At 30.9% G+C, this 27,863-nt stretch overlaps 1 protein-coding gene across 6 annotated transcripts in view; it reads left to right on the top strand.

Moving 5' to 3' along the window:
* Window positions 1-27,863, top strand: part of LOC145249500 (protein madd-4-like) — a 942,311-nt gene that overhangs the window by 825,462 nt on the left and 88,986 nt on the right. For 2 of the 6 annotated variants that reach the window (XM_080111108.1, XM_080111109.1), the window contains exon 6: window positions 17,124-17,219. The exons of 2 other annotated variants lie outside the window; for them this stretch is intronic. In XM_080111108.1, the coding sequence (XP_079967234.1) occupies window positions 17,124-17,219 (96 nt within the window). Of the gene's footprint in view, window positions 1-17,123; window positions 17,220-25,534; window positions 25,583-27,863 lie in introns of all 6 variants that reach the window. 2 more of the 6 variants (XM_080111111.1, XM_080111110.1) reach the window with 1 other exon arrangement.

Here is a 27,863-nt window from a genome sequence, read left to right as displayed (position 1 = left end):
AAAGAATCGGAATCGAAATCGGAGTTGGTCATTGTACCGGAATCGGGAATTTGGTACGGAATCGGTAATTGTATCGGAATCGAAAACATTTTTGGAATCGTCCCATCACTAATATATATATATATATATATATATATATATATATATATATATATATATATATTATAATATATGTCTTATATAATATATGCCATTTATAAGATAAATTTAATATATATTCAATATATATATATATATATGTTTTTCAATAATATATACCTTATATATAAGATACATATATTATATTATATATATAATATATTATATGTATGTTTTATATATATATATATATATATATATATATATATATATATATATGTAAGCCATCATAAAGTGGGAGCACAGAATTAAGAGAACCCAGAATACACGTATATATATATATAATATATATATATATATATATAAATATATATATATATATATATATATATAATTGTGTCAGAATCGAAAACATTTTTGGAATCGTCCCATCACTAACATACATACATATATATATATATATATATATATATATATATATATATATATATATATATAGTATAAATATATATTTTATAATATATGTCTTATATAATATATGTCATTTATAACATAAATTTAATATATATTTAATATATATGTGTTTTTTAATAATATATACCTTATATATATAACATACATATAATATATTATATGTATGCTTTATATATATATATATATATTTATATATATATATATATATATATATATATATATATAAGCCATCATAAAGTAGGAGCACAGAATTAAGAGGACCCAGTATACACACACATACACACACACGCACATATATATATATATATATATATATATATATATATATATATATATATATATATATATATATATATATATATACACGTGTATTCTGGGTTCCCTTAATCCTGTGCTCCTACTTTATGATGGCTTAGATATTTACACCAATTCACCCAGTAGTCGACCTCATTTGTTTAATTAAATATTTTCGCACTTTTCATTTGGGCCGACACAATTAGTTGAACGCACCAACTATTAGCGGTCGACAAAATTATGGGGCATTTTTTATATCCCGTCGAAACGGTGCGGTTTTTTTTTTTTTTTTCTAAACGTATGAAATTCTCCCAATTTCTTAACTGATTAATGACCTGAGATATTTTTCTTGAACCTCACAACACGCAAACCACAAATATTTCTAATTCGTTCACCAAATCCAGTTTGTACGTAGTTTTTGCAGATCTTTCATTTTTTTTTTTTTTCATCATATCAAACAAAGAGGCTAACAGAGCTTAGGGATTTTTTTTCAACAGATTCTAGACTATTCTTAAAGTTAACTTTTCCCTGATGATTGCGGTGATGCTGTCTTGTACAATTCTAGAAGGTCCCCCTCCCTGTCTTTACCATTCTTTCTTTGGAAAAAAAAGCTTAGATAATTGCTAATCACTTGAGGTGTCTCGACTGAGGAATGGCGACTTTTGCGGGGTTCAGAGTGCTTCTCTAGGACGCTTACTTTTGAACCCCACTTTCTGGCCCTTTCTTTCGATTGCTTTTCCGCTTTCGCTTCAAGGGTTCGAGCCTGTTTTCCTACTACAACATTTTTCCCCAACACACACCTCCAAACACCCGGGTAACGCCGGGCACCCAAGCTAGTTTTATTATAAAGTGAGGGGGTAATTGCTGCAATGTAAGCACGCACAAAAAAGTCAAGAACGAGTGCTCGACTCCCGAAGAATGTGTGTTCATTTAGCAAGTAAAAACATCGATGTGAAAACTGAAAATAAACATGAATTACTTGCTATAAAACTTGACCTATGCAGAAAGAAATGCAAATGAATAAACATAGAAGTCTACGAGTTTTTTTTATTTTTGCTCATCCTTTTGTTCTAGAAGGGGATGGGGCATCCTAACGCATGCAATATATTCACCCACTAATCTCCCTTTAATTGTTTGAATATCTCTTACATTTGAGTCGCGTGCTATATTTGTCAGGTAATTTTCGAAGTTTTTTTTCATGAATCCAGTTGCTCTTATGATTACTGGAATGATGGAAATCTTCCTAAAATTCCAATTTCTTTTCATATTATACATAAGATGTTGGTGTTTCGTTATCTTTTCCCTCTCAACCCTGCTTAACTCAGAATAACTTACGAAACTAACATCTAATTTTTAGGTACGTAACTGTATATAATGCATAGACATAGTAAAGGTTTTGTGACTTATTTCCACCTGTTGTTTCTCGTATATGTTCCCAGGACTTGCTGCTACATTCGAGATTAATTTATTTTTTTGCATATAATCCAGATGATTTACAAACCACATTGTCGTATCGTGTAGGAGCCGTCCCTCACTAGAACCTTACAGCCGGATGTCAGATAGCTCACGCTCTCTACTTTTGTGTTGCAGGACCTGCACTTATTATCATTGCTGATACCACTCAGCTTCTTAAAATCATTGTTCATCAAACATTATAATGTTCCCCGGATCATGATGAAACGATCCCCTTGCTTTATCCAGTTTACAAATCTTTCCTAATCTGCATAGTTCCAGGTGAATTAATCCAGAAAATACTGAACACGCTGTTGATGGACCACTTCTTCCAGCGGTTTTTACAATGGAACGTATTGTCGTATTTTTTGGCAATTCTTTCGGGCTACTTTCGTAGCGGGATCATTTTCTGATTCTATCTCACTTGTAAGACAGTCTTGTCCAAAAATGTTTATCCAGTTTCGTGATGGAGGTTCTTCTCCTGTCTTTTGTTTCTTGATATTGATGTACCATCATAAGGTTTGGATTCTGGGAGCTCATCAGATATTGTCCGGTTTTCAGAATAATGGCACGATGTTGATAATCAATTTCTGAGAGACCCATACCTTCTGCTCCTCTGAGTAGATACAGCCCAGGCAGAGACTAGTAATAATAGATGCTGTGCGACTTGTTCTAAACAGTTCTTTCTTGTATATGTTCTCACGACTTGCTTCTATAATCGATATTCAACGTTTTACAAATGATTTAGTGGAAATATTTACACACTCCATTGTTTCGCACTGCATAGAAGCCTTTCCACAGCAGAACCTTCCAGTCCGGTGGCTCAAACTTCCTCACTTAGTTCTTTCATTTTACTTTATTCAAAGTTCTCATAAATTAACATGCGTCCTTCCTGGGGGGGGGGGCTAACACTTAGTCTTTGTATAAAATACGTAGATATTCGATTATTCTATTACAGCTATCTTTTACCTATCAAAAATTGCGACGTTAAAAAATGTTAGGAAGATAAACTGTCCTTACAGTACTTGACCAGTTAATCACGTCAGAGTATATTTTTCTCTTGGTCTCTTGATCTCATGGTTTTACTGGGTCCCAAGATAAGAATACATTTCATCTGATGGAGTATCCAGCTTAGCGTTGTTACTGTAAGCAACATCATTTTGAGAATGTGAACCAGTCCTTATATAAGGCAGTAAAGGCTATCAATACCGAGGAAAATTTATTTGGGTTTCGAATACTATTATTTACTAGCAAGTCGCCTGGCGTTGTCCGGTCGTAACATACGGTTAAATATGATATTTCAATTCATGCAGACTACTTATTTATAATTGTAGAGATAATCCTCTATCGATTATTACATTAAACCTAATATAAAGTAGTGAGATAAAAACTATATATGTGTGTGTGTGTGTGTGTGTGTGTGTGTGTGTGTGTGTAACTTGGGCGCCATCAGATAAAGTCGAAACAAAAACATACAACTATATATATATATATATATATATATATATATATATATATATATATATATATATATATATATATATATTGGGGAGTTAATGGAAGAGAATAAGATCAATTCTTCAAGAAGAGAATTATCGGGATAACCCTAACGCTAACTCTAACCCTAACCTTAACGCTCAACAAATATATATATATATATATAAGTAAATTTTTATCCCTTTTTAACAGATGGAATCGTCCGATCGTCCGATCGACAAAATACAAGCACTCTATATGTATGTATGTGTGTATGTGCGTATGTATGTAACTGTTTGTTACATACACACGTACATACACACATACATACATACATATACATATATATATATAGATAGATAGATTTATATATATATATATTAACCTATTATCCATTTTTTTAAAGATGGAATCGCCTGTTCGTTGAAGACAAGATGCAAGCAAGCAAGCAATTATCACAGAGTTTTATAAATATATAGATTATACGTTTCCGAATAATAGCATGCGTTATTGGTTTAAATTGGATAACAGAAGCATTAAAAAAAAAACAGATAAACGCTCCATTTTTTAATTTAACAGTTATTTTTATTTCCGAAATGTGTAAAAGAAATTGCCCAGTATGCTTTGCATATATGTTTTTTTGTAAAATTTTTTTTTTTTTTTTTTGCTTATCGTTATTCCGGTACTTTTGGACGAATTCAATCATTTATACGGAAGAGCATTTTACCTCAATGCTAATTAGAAATAACTTTTCATTAACTAATGTGATTATCCACAGGCACGTGTTTTCTCATTCACAACTCAGCATCTTGGTTGAACCTAATGAAATTCGACGTCTTAGGGTCTTGACTTCGATTCTCGCTAGACCCAGCCACGCTGATGAGTCATAAACTATGAAACACATGTCCGTGGATCGTTACATTTTAAGATGTAAGTCCAAGAAAATGAGACATTGTCCCCTTTTTCCCAAATTGTTGTATTTCTATGTTTTATATTGTTTTTATGTATATTTTTAAATGTTATATTTCATTGTGTTCTGTTTGGTTATTGCATTTTTTATTTTTTAACAATTTTATTGTTTTTATTTATTGATTATTATTTCCAGTTAACAAAGAACATTCTTGTAACGCAACAGACACGCTATACTTATGTTACAGAACGTTCTTGTAGCGTGACTAACTCTCTAAACAATTATTTGCATAAACTCGAACTAAGTGAAAAGCTTCAACGCAGTCACAATATTATGGTAACGTTGCAAGTACCTCGAAGTGAACAAAATATCATAATTTTCAAATACAATATTCATATATACTTCCATAATTCAAGGGCGAATGATAAAATCAAATTTTAAATCTTTCAGGAATTATCTATTCTTGGTGGAGAAATTCCTAAAATATAATTTCGGGAATGAAAATCGCAATCGGGCTCATTTAATTTCGATTAATAGAGTTCATTTTATTTGTTTATATTATTTTCAGTCATTTTATTATGGTTCGTTTTATTTGGGTTTGTTTTATTTGGATTTCTTTCATTAGAACTAATTTTAATTGGGTTCATTTCATTAAAATAATTTTGATAGGGTTCATTTCATTAGAACTAATTTTAATTGGGTTCATTTCATTAAAAATAATTTTGATAGGGTTCATTTCATTAGAACTAATTTTAATTGGGTTCATTTCATTAAAAATAATTTTGATAGGGTTCATTTCATTAGAACTAATTTTAATTGGGATCATGTCTGTTATGGGGTTAAATGGTAATAAACGAAAAGAACACAGGATTTTTAGGAACAACACATGTATTCATATATATTACAGGCAAGGCGAGTTGAGCAATACCATACCTCAACAGTAGGGCGTTGCACACGACCTGCTTGTCCGCGTGCCAATCTCTGACTGCCAGGCACCGTTACTCGTTACCGGAAGTGACGTCACCAGAGGAAGTGACATCATGAGATAGTCCATTAATACCATAGAAGGGCGTCTCCAACAATATCATTAGAACTAATTTTAATTGAGTTCATTTCATTGGAACTCACTTTACTTGGGTTCATTTCTTTAGAACTAATTTTAATGGGGTTCATTTCGTTAGAACTAATTTTAATTGAGTTCATTTCATTGGAACTCACTTTACTTGGGTTCATTTCTTTAGAACTAATTTTAATGGGGTTCATTTCGTTAGAACTAATTTTAATTGAGTTCATTTCATTGGAACTCACTTTACTTGGGTTCATTTCTTTAGAACTAATTTTAATGGGGTTCATTTCGTTAGAACTAATTTTAATTGAGTTCATTTCATTGGAACTAATTTTTATTGTGTTCATTTCTTTAGAACTAATTTTAATTGGGGTCATTTCATTGGAACTCATTTTAATTGTTTATTTTATTATGCTTTTTCTTATGTGAGTCTATTGTATTTTTTATAATTTTATTAGAGTTTGTTATACCTGCGTTCATTTTGCGAAAATAAGTGATTTCAGTTTCTTTTTCTTTTGGTTTATCCTTTTTTTTAAAAGGGATAAACCAAAAGAAAAAGAAACTGAAATCACTGTCATTACATTTTAACAGTAGGACCAACACGTTGTGTCTGAGACTATGTCAAGGAAAAAAACAAGAGCGAGAAATTCAACTACGAGTGCTAGCGGCTCTGTTACATATTTTGATAGGTTTCTTTTTTGGGGGTGCGTTTTATTTGGGCTCATTTTATTTAAATTAATTTATTTCGATTCGTTTTATTTTAGCACAGTTTGTATGGGTTCAGGTTATAAGGATTTATCTAGAGTCCATTTTATTAAAGATTATTTAGTTTTGGTGCATTTTATTTCCGTTCAATTTATTGTGCCTCCTTTTATGTGCAATTGATTTTTAGGTCATTTTATTGGGCTTTATTTGAGTTCAATTTATTTGGTATTATTTTTTTTAATTTGCTTTTATGAAATATCATTTTCCTTGGGTGCATTTTATTTTGGTTCATTTTAAGGCTTCATTTAATTTGGATGCATCTTATTTCAATATAATTTATTTGATTTTATTTTATGTGGTTTTCCGTTGATTTTTTTTATATTTCGGGTAATTTTATTTGGTTGGTTGGTTATTTTTGTTTTACGGCATATCAACCTTTTTCATGCCGAATCTAGTTATTTTGAGGAACGATTTTTAATGGAGTATATTTGTTTTTTTTAAGTCAGATTCTATTTAACCCATAGTTGCGACCCTAACAGGTACTACCACACCGGGTCAGAGTGGACCTGGGGGCAATGGCAATTAAAGGGTGGCTCCACACTCCCCAATGCCCGCAAAGTGGGGCCTCACCATTGGATATAGTTTTAGGTCATATCCAGGACCAATTTTATTTAGATTCATTGAATTTATATTCATTTTATTAGATTTCATTCTATGCGCGTACATTTTATTAGACTTACATTAGAAGAATTAATTATATTGCTTAAATTTGAGGTAGGCAATTAATTTTAGGGGTTCTTTTTATTTGAATTAATTTATGCGGGTTCATTTTATTTGCATAATTTTTTATGTTACATTTTACCTTCGTACAATTTATTTTGGTTCGTTTTATTAGGCTTCCTTTTATTTGAATTCATTTCATGTCAAATTATATATTTGGGTTCATTTTATGTGGGTTCACTTCTTAGGTTTCATCTTATTTTGGTACAATTTATTTTGGATCATTTTACTAGGCTTTCTTTTATTTGAAATCGTTTTATGTCGAAGTATTTATTTTGGTTCATTTTATTTGGGTTCACTTTATTTTGATACGATTTATTTTGGCTTATTTTATTAGGCTTTATTTTAATTAATTTCATTTCGAATTATTTATTTGGGTTCATTTTGTTTGGGTTTATTTTATTAGTCGCTCTTGTATTTTGGGCTTTATTTTGATAGAATTCGTGTAATTAGGCCTTTTTTTATTTAGGTACACTTTATAATTCATACTTTAGATTTGGTTTCGTTTTATTTGTGTTCATTTTATTAGGTTTGATTTTATTTGAGTTAATTCAATTTTCACCCCAAACAAGGCACAGTGCCCCTTTGAAGCAGGGGGCTACTATCAGGGACTTAATTAGCGGGTCATTATGAAGGGAGATGAGTAGAAAGATGTGTGTTAACATTACACTTGAACTTCTGCATATCATTGCAGTTGGGAAAGCAGAATCCCGGAAGGGAGTTCCAAAGACCCGCAGTTCTGGGGAAGAAACTATTGGAGTAAAAGGCTTTCTTGCACCTAGGGATCTCTACTGTAAAGGGATGAGACTTAGTAGCTTATTTGAGTTAATTGTTTCTACCTCCCTTCTTCTTTCATTTTGTTTATTATTATCTCGTAAGCATTCGGAAACCAACGTTAATGTTCTGATTACGAGGCAATTAATTTTTCAACGTTATGACGTAATATTGTGCCTACGTTGTGTGAAACTCATGCTAATGTGTATGTAACGTGTATGTAACGTTGTAGGGACGTTACTTTGTTTGCTGGATCGTATTTTTTATGTTTTTATTGTTACATTTTTGTTCTTTATTTGTTTGGTTTTGCATTTTTGTTTTTATTTCCATTTTCATTTCATCACAAAAACTGAAACCAAAATAAATGAATAAAAAAAAAATAACACGAAAATAATTAATGCCCGCGAGACAACTATTATTAATAACACTCAAACGAATTCAAATGCAAATCAGAGGATTTGTTACGGGACATTAAGGGACAGCATGCCTCTTTTGATTTTCCACCTTTTTTTTCTCTCGATATTCGCTCATACATATACAACTTCCTAGTCCTCTTCTATGGCTGCTGTCGGTCTACAATCCAATAAGACTAACCCCTCTTCATATCTTTATAATAACTCCATCCAATGTGTCCAGTCATGGATTTGAGTGTTAGCATTAAACCTTTGGCACTTATTACCAGAGATTAAATGCGAAAATATATCATCTAATTTCTACTGGTTTTGTTCTTCATCATTTATTCAACATCATCCATTACCATTCGATTCGCGACAGTGTCAATTCTTTATTTTACTATGTTTTCTAATCATTTTTAGAACTTTTCTAATAATGGAATCTGGAAAAATACACATTTAACATTTTATATATTTTATTTCGCTACTGTAGAGGAATGGTGTTGTTGCTATTATTATTATTATTATTATTATTGTTATTAATATCATTATGATGAATATTATTATTATTATGAATATTATTATTATTAATATTATTATTAATATTATTATTATTAATAATATTATTAATATTATTATTATCATTATTAATATTATTATTATTATTAATATTATTATGAATATTATTATTATTATTAATATTATTATGATGAATATTATTATTATGAATATTATTATTATTGTTATTATTATTCATATTATTATTATTATTATTATTATTATTAATATTAATATTATTATTATGATTATTATTATTATTATGATTATTATTATTATGATTATTATTATTATTATGATTATTATTATTATGATTATTATGATTATGATTATTATGATTATTATTATGATTATTATTATTATGATTATTATTATGATTATTATTATTATTATGATTATTATTATGATTATGATTATTATTATGATTATTATTATGATTATTATGATTATTATTATGATTATTATGATTATTATTATTATTATAATGATTATTATTATTATTATGATTATTATTATGATTATTATGATTATTATTATTATGATTATTATTATGATTATGATTATTATGATTATTATTATGATTATTATTATGATTATTATGATTATTATTATTTTTATTATTATTATGATTATTATTATTATGATTATTATTATGATTATTATTATTATTATTATGATTATTATTATTAGGATTATTATTATGATTATGATTATTATGATTATTATTATGATTATTATTATGATTATTATGATTATTATTATTATTATTATGATTATTATTATTATGATTATTATTATTATGATTATTATTATTATGATTATTATTATGATTATTATTATTATGATTATTATTATGATTATGATTATTATGATTATTATTATGATTATGATTATTATGATTATTATTATGATTATTATTATTATTATGATTATTATTATTATTATTATTATGATTATGATTATTATGATTATTATTATGATTATTATTATGATTATTATGATTATTATTATAGTTATTATTATGATTATTATTATTATTATTATGATTATTATGATTATTATTATTATTATAATGATTATTATTATTATTATGATTATTATTATGATTATTATGATTATTATTATTATGATTATTATTATGATTATGATTATTATGATTATTATTATGATTATTATTATGATTATTATGATTATTATTATTATGATAATTATTATTATGATTATTATTATTATGATTATTATTATTATTATTATGATTATTATTATTATGATTATTATTATGATTATGATTATTATGATTATTATTATGATTATTATTATGATTATTATGATTATTATTATTATGATTATTATTATGATTATTATTATTATGATTATTATTATGATTATTATTATTATTATTACGATTATTATTATGATTATTATTATTATTATTATTATTATTATTATTATGATTATTATTATTATGATTATTATTATGATTATTATTATTATTATTATTATGATTATTATTATTAGGATTATTATTATGATTATGATTATTATGATTATTATTATGATTATTATTATGATTATTATGATTATTATTATTATTATTATTATGATTATTATTATTATGATTATTATTATTATGATTATTATTATGATTATTATTATTATGATTATTATTATGATTATGATTATTATGATTATTATTATGATTATTATTATTATTATGATTATTATTATTATTATGATTATAATTATTATGATTATTATTATTATTATTATTATGATTATTATGATTATTATTATAGTTATTATTATGATTATTATTATTATTATTATGATTATTATTATGATTATTATTATTATTATGATTATTATTATTATGATTATTATTATGAATATTATTATTATTATTATGATTATAATTATTATTATTATGATTATTATTATTATTATTATTATTATGATTATAATTATTATTATGATTATTATTATTATTATGATTATTATTATTATGATTATTATTATTATTATGATTATTATTATTGTGATTATTATTATGATTATTATTATTATTATTATTATTATTATTATTATTATTATTATGTTCGTTAACTTCACAGTATTGTGATGTTTTACACCTTTTTTTTCACTCAAGAGTGGGCTTTTAAACCAAAGCTATTGAGGCAGTTAGATAGAAAGCACCTAGCGCGGGATATGTAGTGTGCCAAGCAGATCTGACTTCTGGAGTACGGTGATGTTTCATTTGATTCCCAATGAGTTCAGCTGTTTCTCAAGATCATCTTGAATTGAGTCAATAATGATTGGCACCTTGGAAATTTTCTAATCCCTTCAACCTACCAGTCTCCATCCTCAATTGCTGAGAGATCCCTAGTTTATTATTCTTCTTGCCTGCTAAGTTATTGCCGCTTGAGCAAGCCACATCAATAATCCGACATATTATTATTATTATTATTATTATTATTATTATTATTATTATTATTATTATTGTTATTATTATTTACATAGCTCATCATCAAAGATTTCTCTCTGAGAACAAGCTGTAGTGTTCCCCGGAGTCTGAGTGATAACAAGTCTCCCAAGATTGCTAGTACTTGTCACATCTTTCGATAATATTTGCAGATTATTTTGCGTTATGGCAACAGTCGTTATTATTATTATTATTATTATTATTATTATTATTATTATTATTATTATTATTATTATTATTATCATTATTATTAAGTACCCATTAGGCGTTCTTTCACAGGTCATTGTCAACGATTGCTTACTGCTAATCACTGGTGGCGTCCCTTGAAGTTCAAGCGCAATACGTCTCCCCAGATTTGTAGTAGTATCTTCTTCTTTCGATAGCCAATTTAAATGATATTGCATTATCTCAACAGCTGCTTACCATTGATTTCTCGCTGGAAATGACAATTCCTATTCCGTTAGATTTGAATTGCCATAAACCCCCAACTTAAGGTTCTTGTCCTCTTCCACACAATTCCAATGGAAGTCTGGTTAGTGCTCTCATTTATTATTATTATTATTATTATTATTATTATTATTATTATTATTATTATTATTATTATTATTATTATTGACTTATTAGTAGTGTTTCACATCATTTCGGGTGGTCTTAGAGTCTGAGTGACAGTAAGTCTTTCAAAATTTCCAGCATTTTTCCTATCTTTCAGTCATCGTTGCAAATTTATTTGCGCCGACGCAACAACTTTTTACCATTGGGTTCTTGCGTATAACGACTCTTGACTGTTTGCAACTTGAGTGTCAATAAGCCTCCCTACTTCCAAGTACTTTCTACTTATTTCAATGACGATGACAACTCGTTTATTTTTATTACTTTTTTATATATTTTTATTATTATTATTTGGAGTTTTTGCACGGCTCGTTACTAGTGATTACTAGATAATAAAAACGAGTTGCTCTCACTGGACTATGATTGAGAGTAAGTCTCCTTTTCAGCAAACTCCGATTCATTTCATTATCATTGTAATTCACTTGGTGTTTTCCCACCAATTGTTTGTTTGCCAATGATTTTTCGCAGTTGTTGGTTTTCTCTGGAATGTCAATAAACCGCTTCAAAATTCCTAGTACTCCCCGGATTCTTCCAGTCAACATCGTAAATTATTATTATTAGCCGTATTATTAATAATCCTCATAGTAGAAGTAGTAGTTGTAGTATTGATAGTACTTGTAGTTGTAGTAGTATCCATAGTAGTAGTAGTAGTAGTAGTAGTAGTGGCAGTTATTTATTTCCTGTGCTCATGTAGTAACTTTTTTTCAGGGCCGTCGTCATTGTGATCACAACGCCATTTTTAAGTTAATCTCTTTTATTGGCTAGGTTATGCTCTGGGTAGATTGATGGCGAGGACATCGATATACAACATTTAAATAATCCATTCATTAAGTCAACACTATAATCACCGGCCGGTACGTTGCTTCATAAGTTCTTAGAAAAATCTATTATTGTTTGTATTTTATTCCGGTCCCAACTGCTGGCTCCCACCAACTTAAGTATCTGTTCATTAAATAATATATTCCTCTCTCCAACGCTGCGTGATCGGGTTCTCGAAGCCTTTCATATCAACCCCCCCCCCACTTTTATTATTTATCACTATTGCTATCATTATTATAGTTGTTGTTGCTATTATTATTATTATTATTATTATTATTATTATTATTATTATTATTATTATTATTATAGTTGTTGTTTTGTATTATCAGTGATTATTCATAGACTAAAAATTCACGTTTATATCATGTTTCCATCGGCAAATTTATTTCATAGGGTTATTAACACCGTCACTTTCATGCCAGTTTTACGCTCTTGATATTTGCTTTAAACGGGTACATACATATCATAAGATTCAGCAGGAAGATTCGTTACAGAATTAACTTTCCTTTATGTGTTAAAGTTTTTAACCTGAAGTCGACAATGCATTCCATTTACTTCAAGAAAATACCGCGTCTTGCGGTGCATGAGATAGTAATATTATGCCATAGTTTTCGATCTGAATTATCCATCCAGTTTTCTCTCGTTGCAGTCAAACCTCTCACGATTATTTCCACTCCAGTTCTGGTCTTCCGCTTCTTTTTTTTCTCGATCAGGGGTCCATAGGAACGTTGGGTTGGCAATTCTCTTTGGGGCCAATTTTAAGGTATGTCCGAGCCATCATAGCCGTCATCTGCAGATTATTGACGATATCACTTGTTGGTTATTGCGATCTCTGACTTCTTAGTCGTTAATTCGATCGCTCTATTTGATTCGTAGAACCTTTCCAAGACATTTGGAATCAGATGCATCTGATTTCTTATCTTGGCTGATTTTATTTCCATATAGCAGCGTCGACCAGACGTGTCTGTTATAAAATGTCAAATCATATCTAAGAGTGATTTTTGTTTTCTGCAAATCTTGCAAAGTGGGGTAAATGCTACTGAGGCCTTAGCTATTTTGCACTGTAACTCATAGTCTTATTAAATAAGTGAATTTGTTAATTATAACTATTTATTTTTGAATGAATGATTCTAATCTTCTACTACGTTTTCATTTTAGTTAATCAAAACACTTGTTGCTATGCAAATTTAGAATTTTGCATTTTTTTTACTTCCCAGTCTCCATGCCTTTTTGGCAGGGTTTCGCGTTTCCAAAGCTTTCCCATTCACTGTCATTGACATTTCATTAACTTCAGAACTGACATCAATGCTTTTGCTTCAGGTTTCATTTCATAGTCTCACCATTTTCGTCTTTCTCTCCTTTCCTTTTCATCAACATTTTTTTTTTTTAGTTAAAAAACAGGAAATTATTACATTTCCGACATCGTTTAATATTTAATATTAGTTAAACCCAGTAATTTAACGCGAAATACTAACGGCTACACACGCACAACAAACGGTACCATTGAAGTAAATTAAAGGAAACGCCATGTCTACAGCACTGCTCATTAATATTGCAAATGTATTTTAATTGAAAAAAAACAGTTTAGTTTTAGAAAAAACAAAACGGATGTTTTGTATGATGGGGTTGTTTTTAAGAGTAAACAAGAAACACAAAACGTACATTCTATTACACAGAAACAATATTCTTTAAATCAAAACTATTAAACCTTACATACCGCGATATGGTAAAAGAATATGAAAGAAGCAACCTTAGTAGAAGTCATTGTATCCAATAATATCGAGTAAAACAGAGCTAAGATAACGAAATACCAAGGTCTTATGTACGACAGTAAAAAAAAAACTGGAATCTTAGAAAAAATCTCCATCATTCCCATAATTATAGATGCAACTGGACTCATGAAAAAGAATTTCAAAAACTACTTGTCGAATATACCCGGTGAACCAAGTGCAAGAGAAATACAAACAATTGCATTTAAAGAGATGTTTAGAAAATGAAAAAAAGATCACTCGGCTGGAATGTATTCAGTACTGCTAATTAATATTGCAAATGCATCCTTTAATTGCAAAAACAGTAAAATGCTCAAAGAGACGGTTATTTTGTATGACGGGGTTGTTTTTAATAATGAACAATAAACGTAAAAGATATTTTTTATGTCACAGAAACTGTCCTATTTGTCAAAACAAATCTGCTAAACCTGACATAATAATATGGAACAAGAAAGAGAAAGAAGCAACCTTAGTAGAAGTTAGCATCCCCAATGATGCTGGGTTAATCAGATCTTAGAGAGAAAAGATAATGAAATACCAAAGTCTTACGTACAACATGAAAAGAAACTGGAATCTTAGGAAGATCTCTATTATTTCAATGATTATAGGAGCAACCGGACTCATGAAAAAGAATTTCAAAAAAATCCTGACAAATATAGCCAGTAAACTACGGTGCAGCAGATATAAAAATACGTGCGCTTAAAGAGATGGTTACAATAATAAAAAGATTCCTCATGTATGAGAGCGCGGGTGAATGTCTGGCATCCGCTAGAATGCCCCATCCCCAACTAAAACAAAATGATACGAAAATTTAAAAAAAGGAGGGAAAAACAGATACTTTGATCCTGACACAAAGAAGGTGCTTATCCAGTATACAACACAATCTCCGTCGATATCATCTGACAGATTGCATAAACAGCTGGAAGATGCCGAAGAGAAGACTGTCAAATGATTGGTTCAAAATACGGCGTTCACACCTGCCCAATTATAAGAATGGCTTTCTAATTGGAAAGACATTTTTATAATGGGGAAATATGAAAATTTCACGTTGTAATCGCGCGTTTAAAGTCATTTTCGATTTTAAGAAATGTTCCATGTTTAAGAAATTTTTCACTTTTATTGTGACATGTCCTCTATGACATCTGATTACCTAATGGCTTCAGTATCTTCCGGCTCCTTACGTAGCCTGCCGAAAATTCCGACGCGAGGTTGCTATAGATTGGGTCGTTAACTGGATGAGTTACAATCTTATTCATAAACATGGACTACTCCTGGGCATTACCTCATCCTTGAGGGACGGGAGGGGGCAGTGTACTATATTTTACGTAATTTGTTACTAAACAAACCAACATTTACAGATTGTTAATACCTTTTTTAAGTTATTTAATATTAAAAACGCAATTTTACGGCATATCAACCCTTCTTTATGTCATTTAATATCAAAACACACTTTATGTCATTTAATATCAAAACACACTTTTACACTTTATCAAACCTTTCTAAATAATTCAATAAGCAAGCACAATTTTACGAACTATCAACCACGTCTAAGGCAATTTTACAATAAGCCCTTTTATATTATCGTTTCAACTCTTAAATACACACCATCCGTTTAAAATGTCCCTCACCTGAAATATGTTAATCAGCAGTACTGTATACATAGACAAATATATATATATATATATATATATATATATATATATATATATATACATTTCTGTTATCAAATATGATATTACAATTATATTTACTGTATTTACTCCAACAGTGCTCAATACACACGTAGGATTAGGAATCGTAAAACAATATGCTCATTTCAAGCAAATTAGACAGGATAATTACTGCATTATTCTCTCAGGAAATCATTAAGGTAATTGCCAATCAACCCAATGATTTCCGGAAACAATTAAACACAAACACTTATGTATAACTTGCTCGACATGAACATATTTTTGTACACGAGTATATATCAATTATAAGGGCGAGACTTATTTTTTAACGTTCATTTTTAAAAGTAAAATGTAATACAAAAAAGTAATCCGACCGGTTTCGCCCTCATTTTTTTTTTAATTTTGCATTACTTTACATTTTACTTTTAATCATGAATAATTAACAAATAAGCCTTGTGTACTCCGAAAACCTCATGAATATATATATATATATATATATATATATATATATATATATATATATGAAACATGGGCGAACAAATTCATGAAGGTCTCCAAATTAGATTCTGGTACCAATTTCTATTCCTTTAACTCGGCGTTGTTCTTAACAATCCATCAACTCATCCAATTTTTCTCTGTCGAGCATCGTTAAGCGCCTCCACGAAATCTACGAATGGCGATGCGACAGGGCGCAGGGAGAGTTCGATTCATGCCTATACTAACGATGTGACGCGTGCTAAACAAAAACAAAAAAAATCGTCGTTGTACGCAATGTTGACGTTAAACTCCGAACTCAGTTGGGACGATTCTCTTTTTAGTGTTGAGGTGAGCGATGGTAGATCAGTTAACACTTCAGAAAACAGTACAGAAAGCAATTCAGAAAACCGGACCGACACTGCAAATCTGGTTCCTAGGTAAGAACGCGCAACTGCTCTTTTTTTGCAATCGATACGAAATCGACAAACGCGTGGTGATGTTTTGTGGATGTTTCCTTACTGATTAGTAAACACTCAAAGCATTATGCAGCAAAAGCACACGGCGAACACAGACCTCTGCTACAGCTCCAAAGAAAAAAAAACGCGACTGATCAACACACTTGAATCAGAGGTATTAAGTGTACCCTTTGCTGAACCGGTATTCACTCTAGGCGGGTTGAACGAGCTTGTTCCAGAGAAGGGAATTTCATGGGAATATCAACTTCACAAGCGAGCCCCAATCTTATGGATATCTCGGGCAAGAGAGATGACGACGTTAGGTGTTTGCAGTTCGTGCAGGAAGATATCGACTTTCTACTACATACAACGCCCCGTATTCACAAATTGGTCACCCATCTGCTACTGACCAGGCTCAATATTGCTTAACTTCGTTGATCTAATGAGAACTGGTGTATGAATACCATATATATTATTTTATTTTTAATATAATTGACTTTTACGGCTCAATCGCGTTGATCCATCGGTTCCTCTTTGATCACCGAAATGAAGCAGCGTTGAGCCCGGTCAATATCAGATGGGTTACCATTTTTGAACACCAGTTGCTGTATATCAAAAGTTGCAAGTACAGTAATTTCGTCTGAATATAGCATAAATAATCATTTATAGAAGAAACAAATTGCAATATCTGTTCTAATTGCTGCACAATCTCTTCATCTCTCGCCCAGTGAAGTAGAATCCTTATAGACCGAGGCAATTTTTATTTCTTTTCCGATCCAAGAATGAATCTTCTTCGGGAGATGGATTTTCACCTACATTAAAAACCAGGCTTTATGGCTAACTCTGCTTCGTAGGGAGACGGCAAATAAATAGTAAGATGCAAGGGTGGGGCGATGGGACAGAAATTGGAGCTTGATAGGCAGTACGGGATCTTTTAGGTTAGAGTACTTTTTAATATCATTCGTTACCTTTTCATTTATTATAAAACGATCCTCCTAATTAAGAACTGACAGTAGCGTATTGTTTGTCAGTTTTACGATATATCAACCCGTTTTTTATGTTGTAATACAATACAGTTCTTAAACCGGCTGAGAGTTTGAAATATCTCGGGTCACCCATCACAGGCAATAGTCAAGATGAAGTTAACACCAATTGGCCGTGCCCGTCACGTCCGTCTGCCAACTCAATTCCTGGTTCTGGTCAAGATCTCAAATAAAGCGCAGCAATAAAATATGGGTGTATCAAGCAGTAGTGCGAACGATCCTCCTTTAGGCAATGACGGCCTCGACAGCCAACCGGATTCTACATACCTAATGAAGGACAAAACAAGATGGAAAGAAACCACTAAGTGGTTTCTTATTTTGTTTTCTGGAGTTATCTAAAACACTGGTTATGATAACAATGATGGTGAATTTAACCTGCTGATATTTGTTTTTTCTTGTGTATTAACAGTAATCGAGGAACAAAGTGTAGTATATGTTCTGATGCTGTCCCGTCATCGGTCTGTGCAACAGAAATCATTCTAGACTAAGGGGTTTCTTTTTTTATATTATTTGTTTCAATCCAGAGTACCTCTTCCTAGGAGCTAGATGTTCCCCACATTAAAAATCGACCTTGCGTCTTAATTGGCCATTTTGTAGAGGCAATTACATAATAACAGTAATTGATATATATATATATATATATATATATATATATATATATATATATATATATATATATATATATATATATATATATATTGAAGATTCAGGCCAAAATACCTTCCAAAATAGGGATCGAAGTTTCTTTGATAAACATGTCCATGAAATTCTGCTCAACAGTTTTCGTATATAGTAGCTAACAAACATAACGTACTTAGCGTACTTTGCGTAATATATATCACATCGGATTGTTCTTCGTTGAGACTCTAGCAAATTTAATGTTAAAGTTGAAGAAGGTATGAATTCCCAATCTCCCCTCCCCCCAGCAATTGATAAAACATGAACTTGTATTATTTGGATTATTCGGACTACTGTTCTCATCTTGACCATCTTTCAGTCGATGTAACCTCCTACCTTCTTCAGGTTTGTTTGCCTAACTCGGGAATGTGTCAGCCGAACTCCGGAATCGGTATTGAATTTCGGGCGCGAATTCGCGAGTTCAACAGAAAGATTACCGAATTTGGCAAAATACACATGGAGATCCTCTCAAAAATTCAGAAAAATAACATTAACTTGTGTTCAATGAATCGTATACAAGGGACTAGTCGTTGCGTTAAACGTAAAGTTATATCAAATAGATTTAAAAACGCTGAGTACAAAATTTTAAATCCTGTTGGGAAATTAAAAAAAAATAATGGCGGTCTTGTCTCTATTTATTCTTGGTTGCATAATGTTTTGATAACGTTAACTTGTGTTCAATGTAGCGTATACAATGGACTAGTCGTTGCGTTGAGTTATATCAAATAAATTTTAAAAGAATAACAAACAAAAACGCTGTTTACAAAATTTGGAATCTTGTAGGAAAATAAAAAAAAATGGCGAACTTTTCTCTGTCTATTCTCGGTTGCATAATGCTTTGATAACGTGTCTGACGACGTATCCAAAACATCGACAACACCACTTGTTTGTACATTACGTATCGGTCGCCTGTAAAACCAAATAATTCAGGGCCACTTTTTTTTTTAGCCCTTTTTATTGAATAAACATCGTCTTTTTATCTAAGATCAGCCTCGTCTCGTCCCATGGCAAATCAAAGCCCCAATTGAAAGGTGCCTGGTCACTGGAGATTTCAGCTCTTGAAAACGTACCTCCTCGTGGCGCTAGAAGGGAGTAAAAACAATCTGCCTATAAGTCCGACACCTTCGTTGCCTTGATTTATGTAAGAGTATTCGGTTTTACAGTAAAATTGCTCCCTGTGTGGCTACATACGTATCTACAGTACCAACAGCTACGCGAATGACGTCATACGCGTCGATTACGTCATTATCATTATTTTTCGATGTAAGTATTTTTATTTATTATCAGCATCTTCATCAATCGTCTTCTTGCTCATTCATCACATCTTGCATGATGCTTTCATTGCAGTAGAATGGTTTCTGTGATAACCATATTTTAAAAAGATTATCGTTGTTATATTAATCGGAAAATAGATTTAACGACTATGTCTAACATTTCGACCAATCATTAATTTGCGAACAATTTGAGCATACTTCTAGCAATCAATAATTCGATTTTTTTTAATGGTATTAAACAACTACAAGTTAGCAACATTTCTTTAATATCAAAAAATATTCTTCGCCCGTGTTCGCACTAATCTGTATTTAAATAAAGTTAGTGGTGTGTATATGTTTATATATGTCTACATACGGCATAATCACGTTGACACACCGGTTCTCGTCAGATCACCCAAGTTAAGCAACGTTGGGCCTTGCTAGTACCAGTTAGTGACTATTTGGGAATTCTAGGAGCTGTATATGCTCTCCGCTTACCCCGGCATTGTTTATAGTGATCCCGAACCTCCACTTACCACTAGTATTTAACAATGTCGATTCAAGAAAGGTGTGGCTCGTGATTGCGCAACCTTTACTACAAAAAACTCCACACGCAGGCACCCTTCCCAGCCAACTACAAAATGATCGTTACTAGCTGATTGACTCTATTCGATAATCAATTCCTGCCGATTCCACCCATTGTTTTTGGTCTTTTCATAGTGCCGATCAACGTCCAACAGACGATCGCTTTAATCCTTAACCTCGAGTGGCCCCTGGGCATTGATAGATAGTGACCCATTAGTAAAAATAACACAAAGGAAACATAATCTTTCTGCAATGACTGAAAACCTTTTTTGCCAATTTGCATATGCTAATATATAACAGCACCTAATTTCAAATGTTTTCATTTGTATATTTATACTAGCAGGCCTGCCGTCTAGCGTTGCTCGGTCGTAAAATACGCTTAAATGTGATATTTTTAATTTATGCAAATTTGGTATTTATTATTATAGAGTACATTCTCTATTGATTATTATATTTTAAGCAATATATATGCTAATGATTTCAAAAGTTAAAAAGAATGACTTCGGTGTTATTAGCTGGAATCGAAACCAAAACATTCAACGCTCAAGCAACAGTCGTTATTTAGCGGTTCAGCCCGTTGACGTTAACGTCTGAGTTATCGCCAGATGGATAAAAATAAAGGTTAAGATTTAAGCGACTGTAAGCTAAAAATGTAAACCTACGTATGCTCAAGAGTGAGTCAATGTATTTCTGCCAAGGTAAATTATTTCCAATTTTAACCACTTAGTTTATATGCCTAAAAAAACAGGTTGAAAGTGTTCCCGATGTCTAAATATTCTATATATCAAGTTTTAACTCTGTAGATCAAATATTCAGAAAAGACTTTGGTAGAGATGCTTTACACACGGAAATAAGCTTCCACACACACACATACAAACACACACACACACACACACACACACATATATATATATATATATATATATATATATATATATATATATATATATATATATGAAAAAATGTTCGTTGCTAGAATGTTTTCATCCTAAAAATCTACGGAATTATGCACAATGTAGAAACTATGAATAAATAGAATTAAGGTTAGTGGTTAAATAAAACCAATCCTCTAATAGAAACCCATAAAAAAATGAATAATTAATGAAAATTCGTTTTTAAAGAAAATATGCAAATTAGTTAACCTTCATGAAGTTGCTCGCATATCCATAACTGAGTACATCCAGAAGTTTGTTTTAATATTTTTATATACAAAAAGTAGGTCTTTCATATCAATGTCAGAGCGGGAAAAAACTCATAGATATATAGATATAGTGTTGTAAAATATACCTTACTTATAGATTAAATGCTACATCTCCAACGCATAAGTATCATACAATTACGTGTGAATATAAGGAGGTTTCTTTTGTTCGGAATGAGTTCGATTTTCGCATCATCTATTGATATTGTCATATTTTTAATCGGGAAATTGTCATCCAAAATTGTATGGATTGCTTTGTATGGTTCGTTGTACTAAATCATCAACACCAACATCATCATCCCTGTCCTAATCATTATTATCATAGCAACGCCCCCCCCCCATAAATTAAATATTTTTTTACAACATTACATGATTAAGAAAGAAAGCTGCATGACTTAGTATAAAGAAACATTCCTAACGTATACACGCAGAAACCTACGTACAAAGGTAAGTAATGCGCACTTATATCAGCATGACAAAAACCAAACAATAGAATCTGAAAAACTATACACAATCTTACCATTTATACATTGTCAATTCCTGTTGGGTTTAGATTTAATAAAGTAGGAACAGAATGGAAGCATAATTAAGAAACAAAAAATGTATATAGTTATTCACATACAGTACTGTTTCGCTGTATCACAACTCATCCGTGCGGCTAGACTAACGTCTTTCCCTTGTCGTGGATTAAACCTACATCCACAGCCTTGATAGTCGGCAGTCCTACCCACTTGACCATTGATCGGTGCTCGTAAACGTCTCATCAAATGTCTAATAAATGAACATTCGCCCATCGCTTTTACAGTGCTCGAACTGCTCGTTTGTTTACAAACAAACAGCCAAATAAGCAGCGGATGAGATACATTTACGACAGTGTTCAATCCAAAGAGGGGAGGGGGCTTAATCTAGTCATCCACATACAGTACTGTTTCGTTGTATAAAGGCACGTTTGATTAAATACGATATTTTTCTTTCTTTTTTTCTGTTGATTTTCTCGTTTCAGTTGGTAAGTTTTATATTCGGTTGCCGAAGGTGTTTTTGTCGGCCATTTTCCTTTAGCGCTTTCGATCCATGAGCAACTTTTTTTTTTTCAAGGTGGTCACCACTTATCAAGGCCCAGAAGCCACTCAGGGATAAGGGTTATTGTAAGTACAGTACGTTAGTGTGAATATTTAAGGTGTCTACTTAAGATGCGGTTCATCAGGAATTTGTTTACGTTGGACTTGAAGACATCCAAGTTGTAATCAGGAGGGAAGCAGGCAGACGCTCCACAGGCGTGCAGTTCTAAGAAAGAAGCTTTTTTCATGGAATCTACGTTTTGATTTAGGCATAGATAAAGAGCGGGGAAAGTTTTTGACAGTGGATTCAGCTAGACGGGTGTTTTTCGTAAAAGATTGGCGAGGGGGGACCAGAGATTGGAGTTCAGGCGAGCACCTGCCATGGAAATAACGATAAAATAAAGATAGGCTTGCAACGTTTCTTCTGTGGGAGAGAGGTTGCAGGGAAGAGAAATGGGCACCCCCCACTAAGCTACGTTGTTGTTGTTTAAGAGGCTATTATTTCTCTTGCCTTTTAATATGTAATTAATTTTATTTTGGTTTTTATTTATTGGTTTAATTTCACTTAGTTCTGTTGATTTAAGTCATCTGTTATAGAGGGAAGGATAAAGAGGGTTGTGGTTATTTTCAACTATAAGTCAATATATATATATACATATATATATATATATGTATATATATATATATATATATATATATATATATATATATATATATACATATATATATATATTTAGTTACGACTATATATATTTATTAATTGTAAAATATATTTAATATGTTAGTACTGATGGTAAAAGCTATTCTGTTAATGTTGGGCTGTATTTTTTAATTAATATTGCTTAATCTTTGCGTGCAATTATTTCGATATTTAATTTCCGTGTTAGTGATTAATATATTTTTTTTTTTATTTCTGTTGACTTTAGTTTTTTATTGTGAGAATTAATATGGCGTTGAATGGCACTGCTTTCTAATACATGATACGTGAGGCGTCTGGAGAGGGTTTTCGTTGTATGGCCAATATATGTACTACATGAATTCATAGTTTGGTTGGGAAGACATTTTTGAATTGACAGGAAAGTTCGTATATATTACATTTGTTTGGCTCAGTATGTTAATAATGGTATCATTGTTTTTATAAAGCTAGAAGTTTGAAATTTCGTATTATATATTATTAGCTTAATCTTTTGATTTTGTTTCATGGGTTTAGTAAATCGTTTTATTAATTTCGTCATAATTTTTATTCGACGAGTTAATAGTTAGAATGAAATTGTTTTTTGTAATAAAGTTAAAAGTTATCGCTTTTGTTACTGTTAGAGTTCACGTTCTCATGGATAGAGTATATAAAAAAAACTTATCAACCGGAACGAGAGAAAAATACTCGGCAGATCCAGAACATCAATAGAAAAGTAAAGAAAGAAAACTGTCGTATTTAATCAAATATCTTGATAACCAGTTGCTACAAAATGCACACACACACACACACACACACACACACACACACATGAAGGGATCAAAGAAATATCGAAGGATTCTTTAAATGGAAACTAATCGAGATAATAAAAAACATTAACACGTAAAGTGAGGCTTAGGTATCTGATAAAAACATCACAATAAAAAGATTTAAATCAATTTAATAAGGAAATTATACCAGTAGTAGGAGAGGTTATAAAATTCTTTATACCTATGTGTGGAGGTGTCTGCCTTATTGAAATATATATATATATATATATATATATATATATATATATATATATATATATATATGCACCGGCATATATCTTTGTATTGTCGATGTTTTCTCTCATATATATATATATATATATATATATATAATTATTTACTATAATAATTATTAAATACATACAGACACTAGTGTTTCATCTTTCGGGAATCATCAGTGCAGGTTGTAACGATTGACACCAGTCGATAGATTCGAACCCGGCAATAGAAGCTATCTCTGACTTCTAAGTAATATTATATTTGTCCAATGTTCAACTAGGGAATATTAGGTATTAATAGGCATTACTCGCTACAATAAGGCATCTACTGTAGAAATTCGCTCAGAAAATATTAGGCCGACATAGCTTCAATCTTTTCAACCTTAGTTATAAAGTACAGGTAACCAAGTAGTATGGTATCCGTTTGCTGCACAATGAGGGATTTATAGGGATTAGTATTTAATGCATAAAAATGGAGCCATTTAATCATATTCACCTATCAATAAAGCACTGATATAAAGTCAACGGTTTTTAACGGGTTAAAAATTCTACTATATTTATGATTTATGTATATAAGACCGAAACAGGAAACACAAAACATGGAATGCCACAAACAACGAAATACCAACACCAAGAAAACAGCCGATCAATCATAAATCGAAAAGGACAGCCTTGTTCATCATTACCATCGCATCTGGTCATTTCGTCGTTTGAATGCCCTTTCTATAATTCTTATATGATTGTTTGTTGTTATTTTTCAGGCCTGTGTGGACCCAAACATTGCGTGTCGGTAGGCACCAAACCAGACAGTATGTGTGACCATTTACACTGAACAAAAATCCCTATCCTCGAATCCCCTTCTCCTGTTAAGGGCCGCGAATCCCCGTGTTCCTGCTTGTGCCGCCGCTGTCATGACGCTAACTTTAGTGCTGAGCTGCCCTATAGGAATATCTGTTCGGATTATTCTCGCCACTGATCACGTCTTTTAATTCCTAAACACAAATTTACGCCGTGCATCCTTGAGATTAACAACTTGAATTTATAACAGAATTGAAAAAAAAATTTAATTATAAAATGAAGAGGCTAAAATATATTAGCCAATAGTTTGAGAATAAATTATATTTAAAAAAAAAAAAACATGGCTGCAATGCGTAAAGAAATTATAAAACCTTCAGTTTTATTCACGTCAAAAACAAAAGATTAAAATATAAGTTTTATTTAACTAATAATTACTTGCAATTTTTTGTAAAAGTAATATTTACTTTTTACAGAAGAGAATCTAAAAGATTTATACAAAATGTGAACGTAGCTGTGTCGGTTTTCATTCAATAATCATGTACGTAAATTTAATTATTATAGATATTGGCTTGATCTTAATAATAACTGATGATAATTAACTAAAAACATACTAGTCCATAATTTAAGAATAATAATTAAACAAAAATCTTTAAAAAGTTAATGTAAATTTTTACTTTTTCTCACATATTACTAACAAATTGAGCAAACTATCAAATAAAAAAAACGTCTATTTGGATATATAAAAAATATCAGTTCGTTGTATATGATATTCTGTTGACGTATAAGGCCGAGAGCAGGCCCGAAGAAAGTAACACAATATATAAAAAATTGGTATATTCATATTTCTATATACATTTCACATAGAAAAAAAGTAAATATAAATATTCATCTATACATTAATAATAAAATAATCGTTGTGGTTTAACTTTTTGTGGTAATAGGGATGGAATTTACATCGTCATTGGGCTTATATAACATTTGTAAATATTCTAGAAAGAATAAACAAAAGGATAAATATATTTATTTATATATATATATATATATATATATATATATATATATATATATATATATAATTTATCTTCAGAAAAGGCCGATGTAGTCGTTCTAGTATGATACCATATATACATAATTATGCCACTTTAGCGGATAGTCTGGCGAATGTTTACGAGTGTGAAACGCGGAGACTTCTGTGTAGCTTAATTACCATATATATATTTAAAACTTACTAGATATATGTGTGTGTGTGTGTGTGTGTGTGTGTGTGTGTGTGTGTGTGTGTGTGTGTGTGTGTGTGTTGTGTGTGTTGTGCGAGTGTGTATCTATATATGTACACATATATAAATATGTGTGGTGTGCTATGAGGTGCTGATAGATTAAACTATTCGGGGAAGACAGGTGACATGTTAAACGACAGGAGATGCTGGTTCTCCCGTCGTTTAACATGTCACCTGTCTTCTCCGAATAGTTTAATCTATCAGCACCTCATAGCACACCACACCCCTAAAAATGAGTCTAGAGACATATTGATAAATATATATATATATGTATGTATATTTATGTATGTACACACCACACACACACACACACACACACACACACACACACATATATATATATATATATATATAGCCTTAATAGATAAGGGTTAACTTAGAATCAGCTGATAAGGGCTGATTTAATTTATCCACGGCAGTTGAAGGCCAGAGAATACATCGGTAGATACACAAAGAACAATGAATATAATGATTCTTTAAAATCGAGATTAAAATAGTGTCTTGTATAAACGGGTTTTACTCGGCAAACGTCTACATCCATAAAAAGAGAGTCCTTAATTTAAAAAAAAAAAAAGATAAAACCTCTACAGATTCCTAAAAGTGGGGACAATGCAGACCCCATTGTTTTGTTCTACCATGACTGTATTGCTGGCGTCACGCAGGGAAGTATCAAGGAATGAAAACGCATGCCATTTCCTTTTTTTTTTTAATTTTTATATGATGTCCAGAACAATTGTGATGCATGTCACGGGCTACTTGGCAGTGGCTATTACCACCCACCTGATCCTCAAGCACTACCCTTGTGATCATCCATACGATTTCCCAGCCCGTCCCCACTATCCACCTTCAAGCCTGGAAAGAATCCCACTGCACTACCAAGAAAAACCAAGAAACTGCACTCTCAATATATATTACCATAAATTATAATAAATTTGTCTTTAGGTTAATATTTTATTGCAGGTGCACGACATTACGAAAATAGTATCTGGTGTTTTTATGCGTATAAATACTACAT

Source organism: Euprymna scolopes, chromosome 28 (assembly GCF_053919585.1).
Source record: "Euprymna scolopes isolate OS-2025 chromosome 28, ASM5391958v1, whole genome shotgun sequence".
Classification (NCBI taxonomy): domain Eukaryota; kingdom Metazoa; phylum Mollusca; class Cephalopoda; order Sepiida; family Sepiolidae; genus Euprymna; species Euprymna scolopes.
Note: the sequence above shows the minus strand (reverse complement) of the source record. Positions and strands in the feature narration are given on the sequence as shown.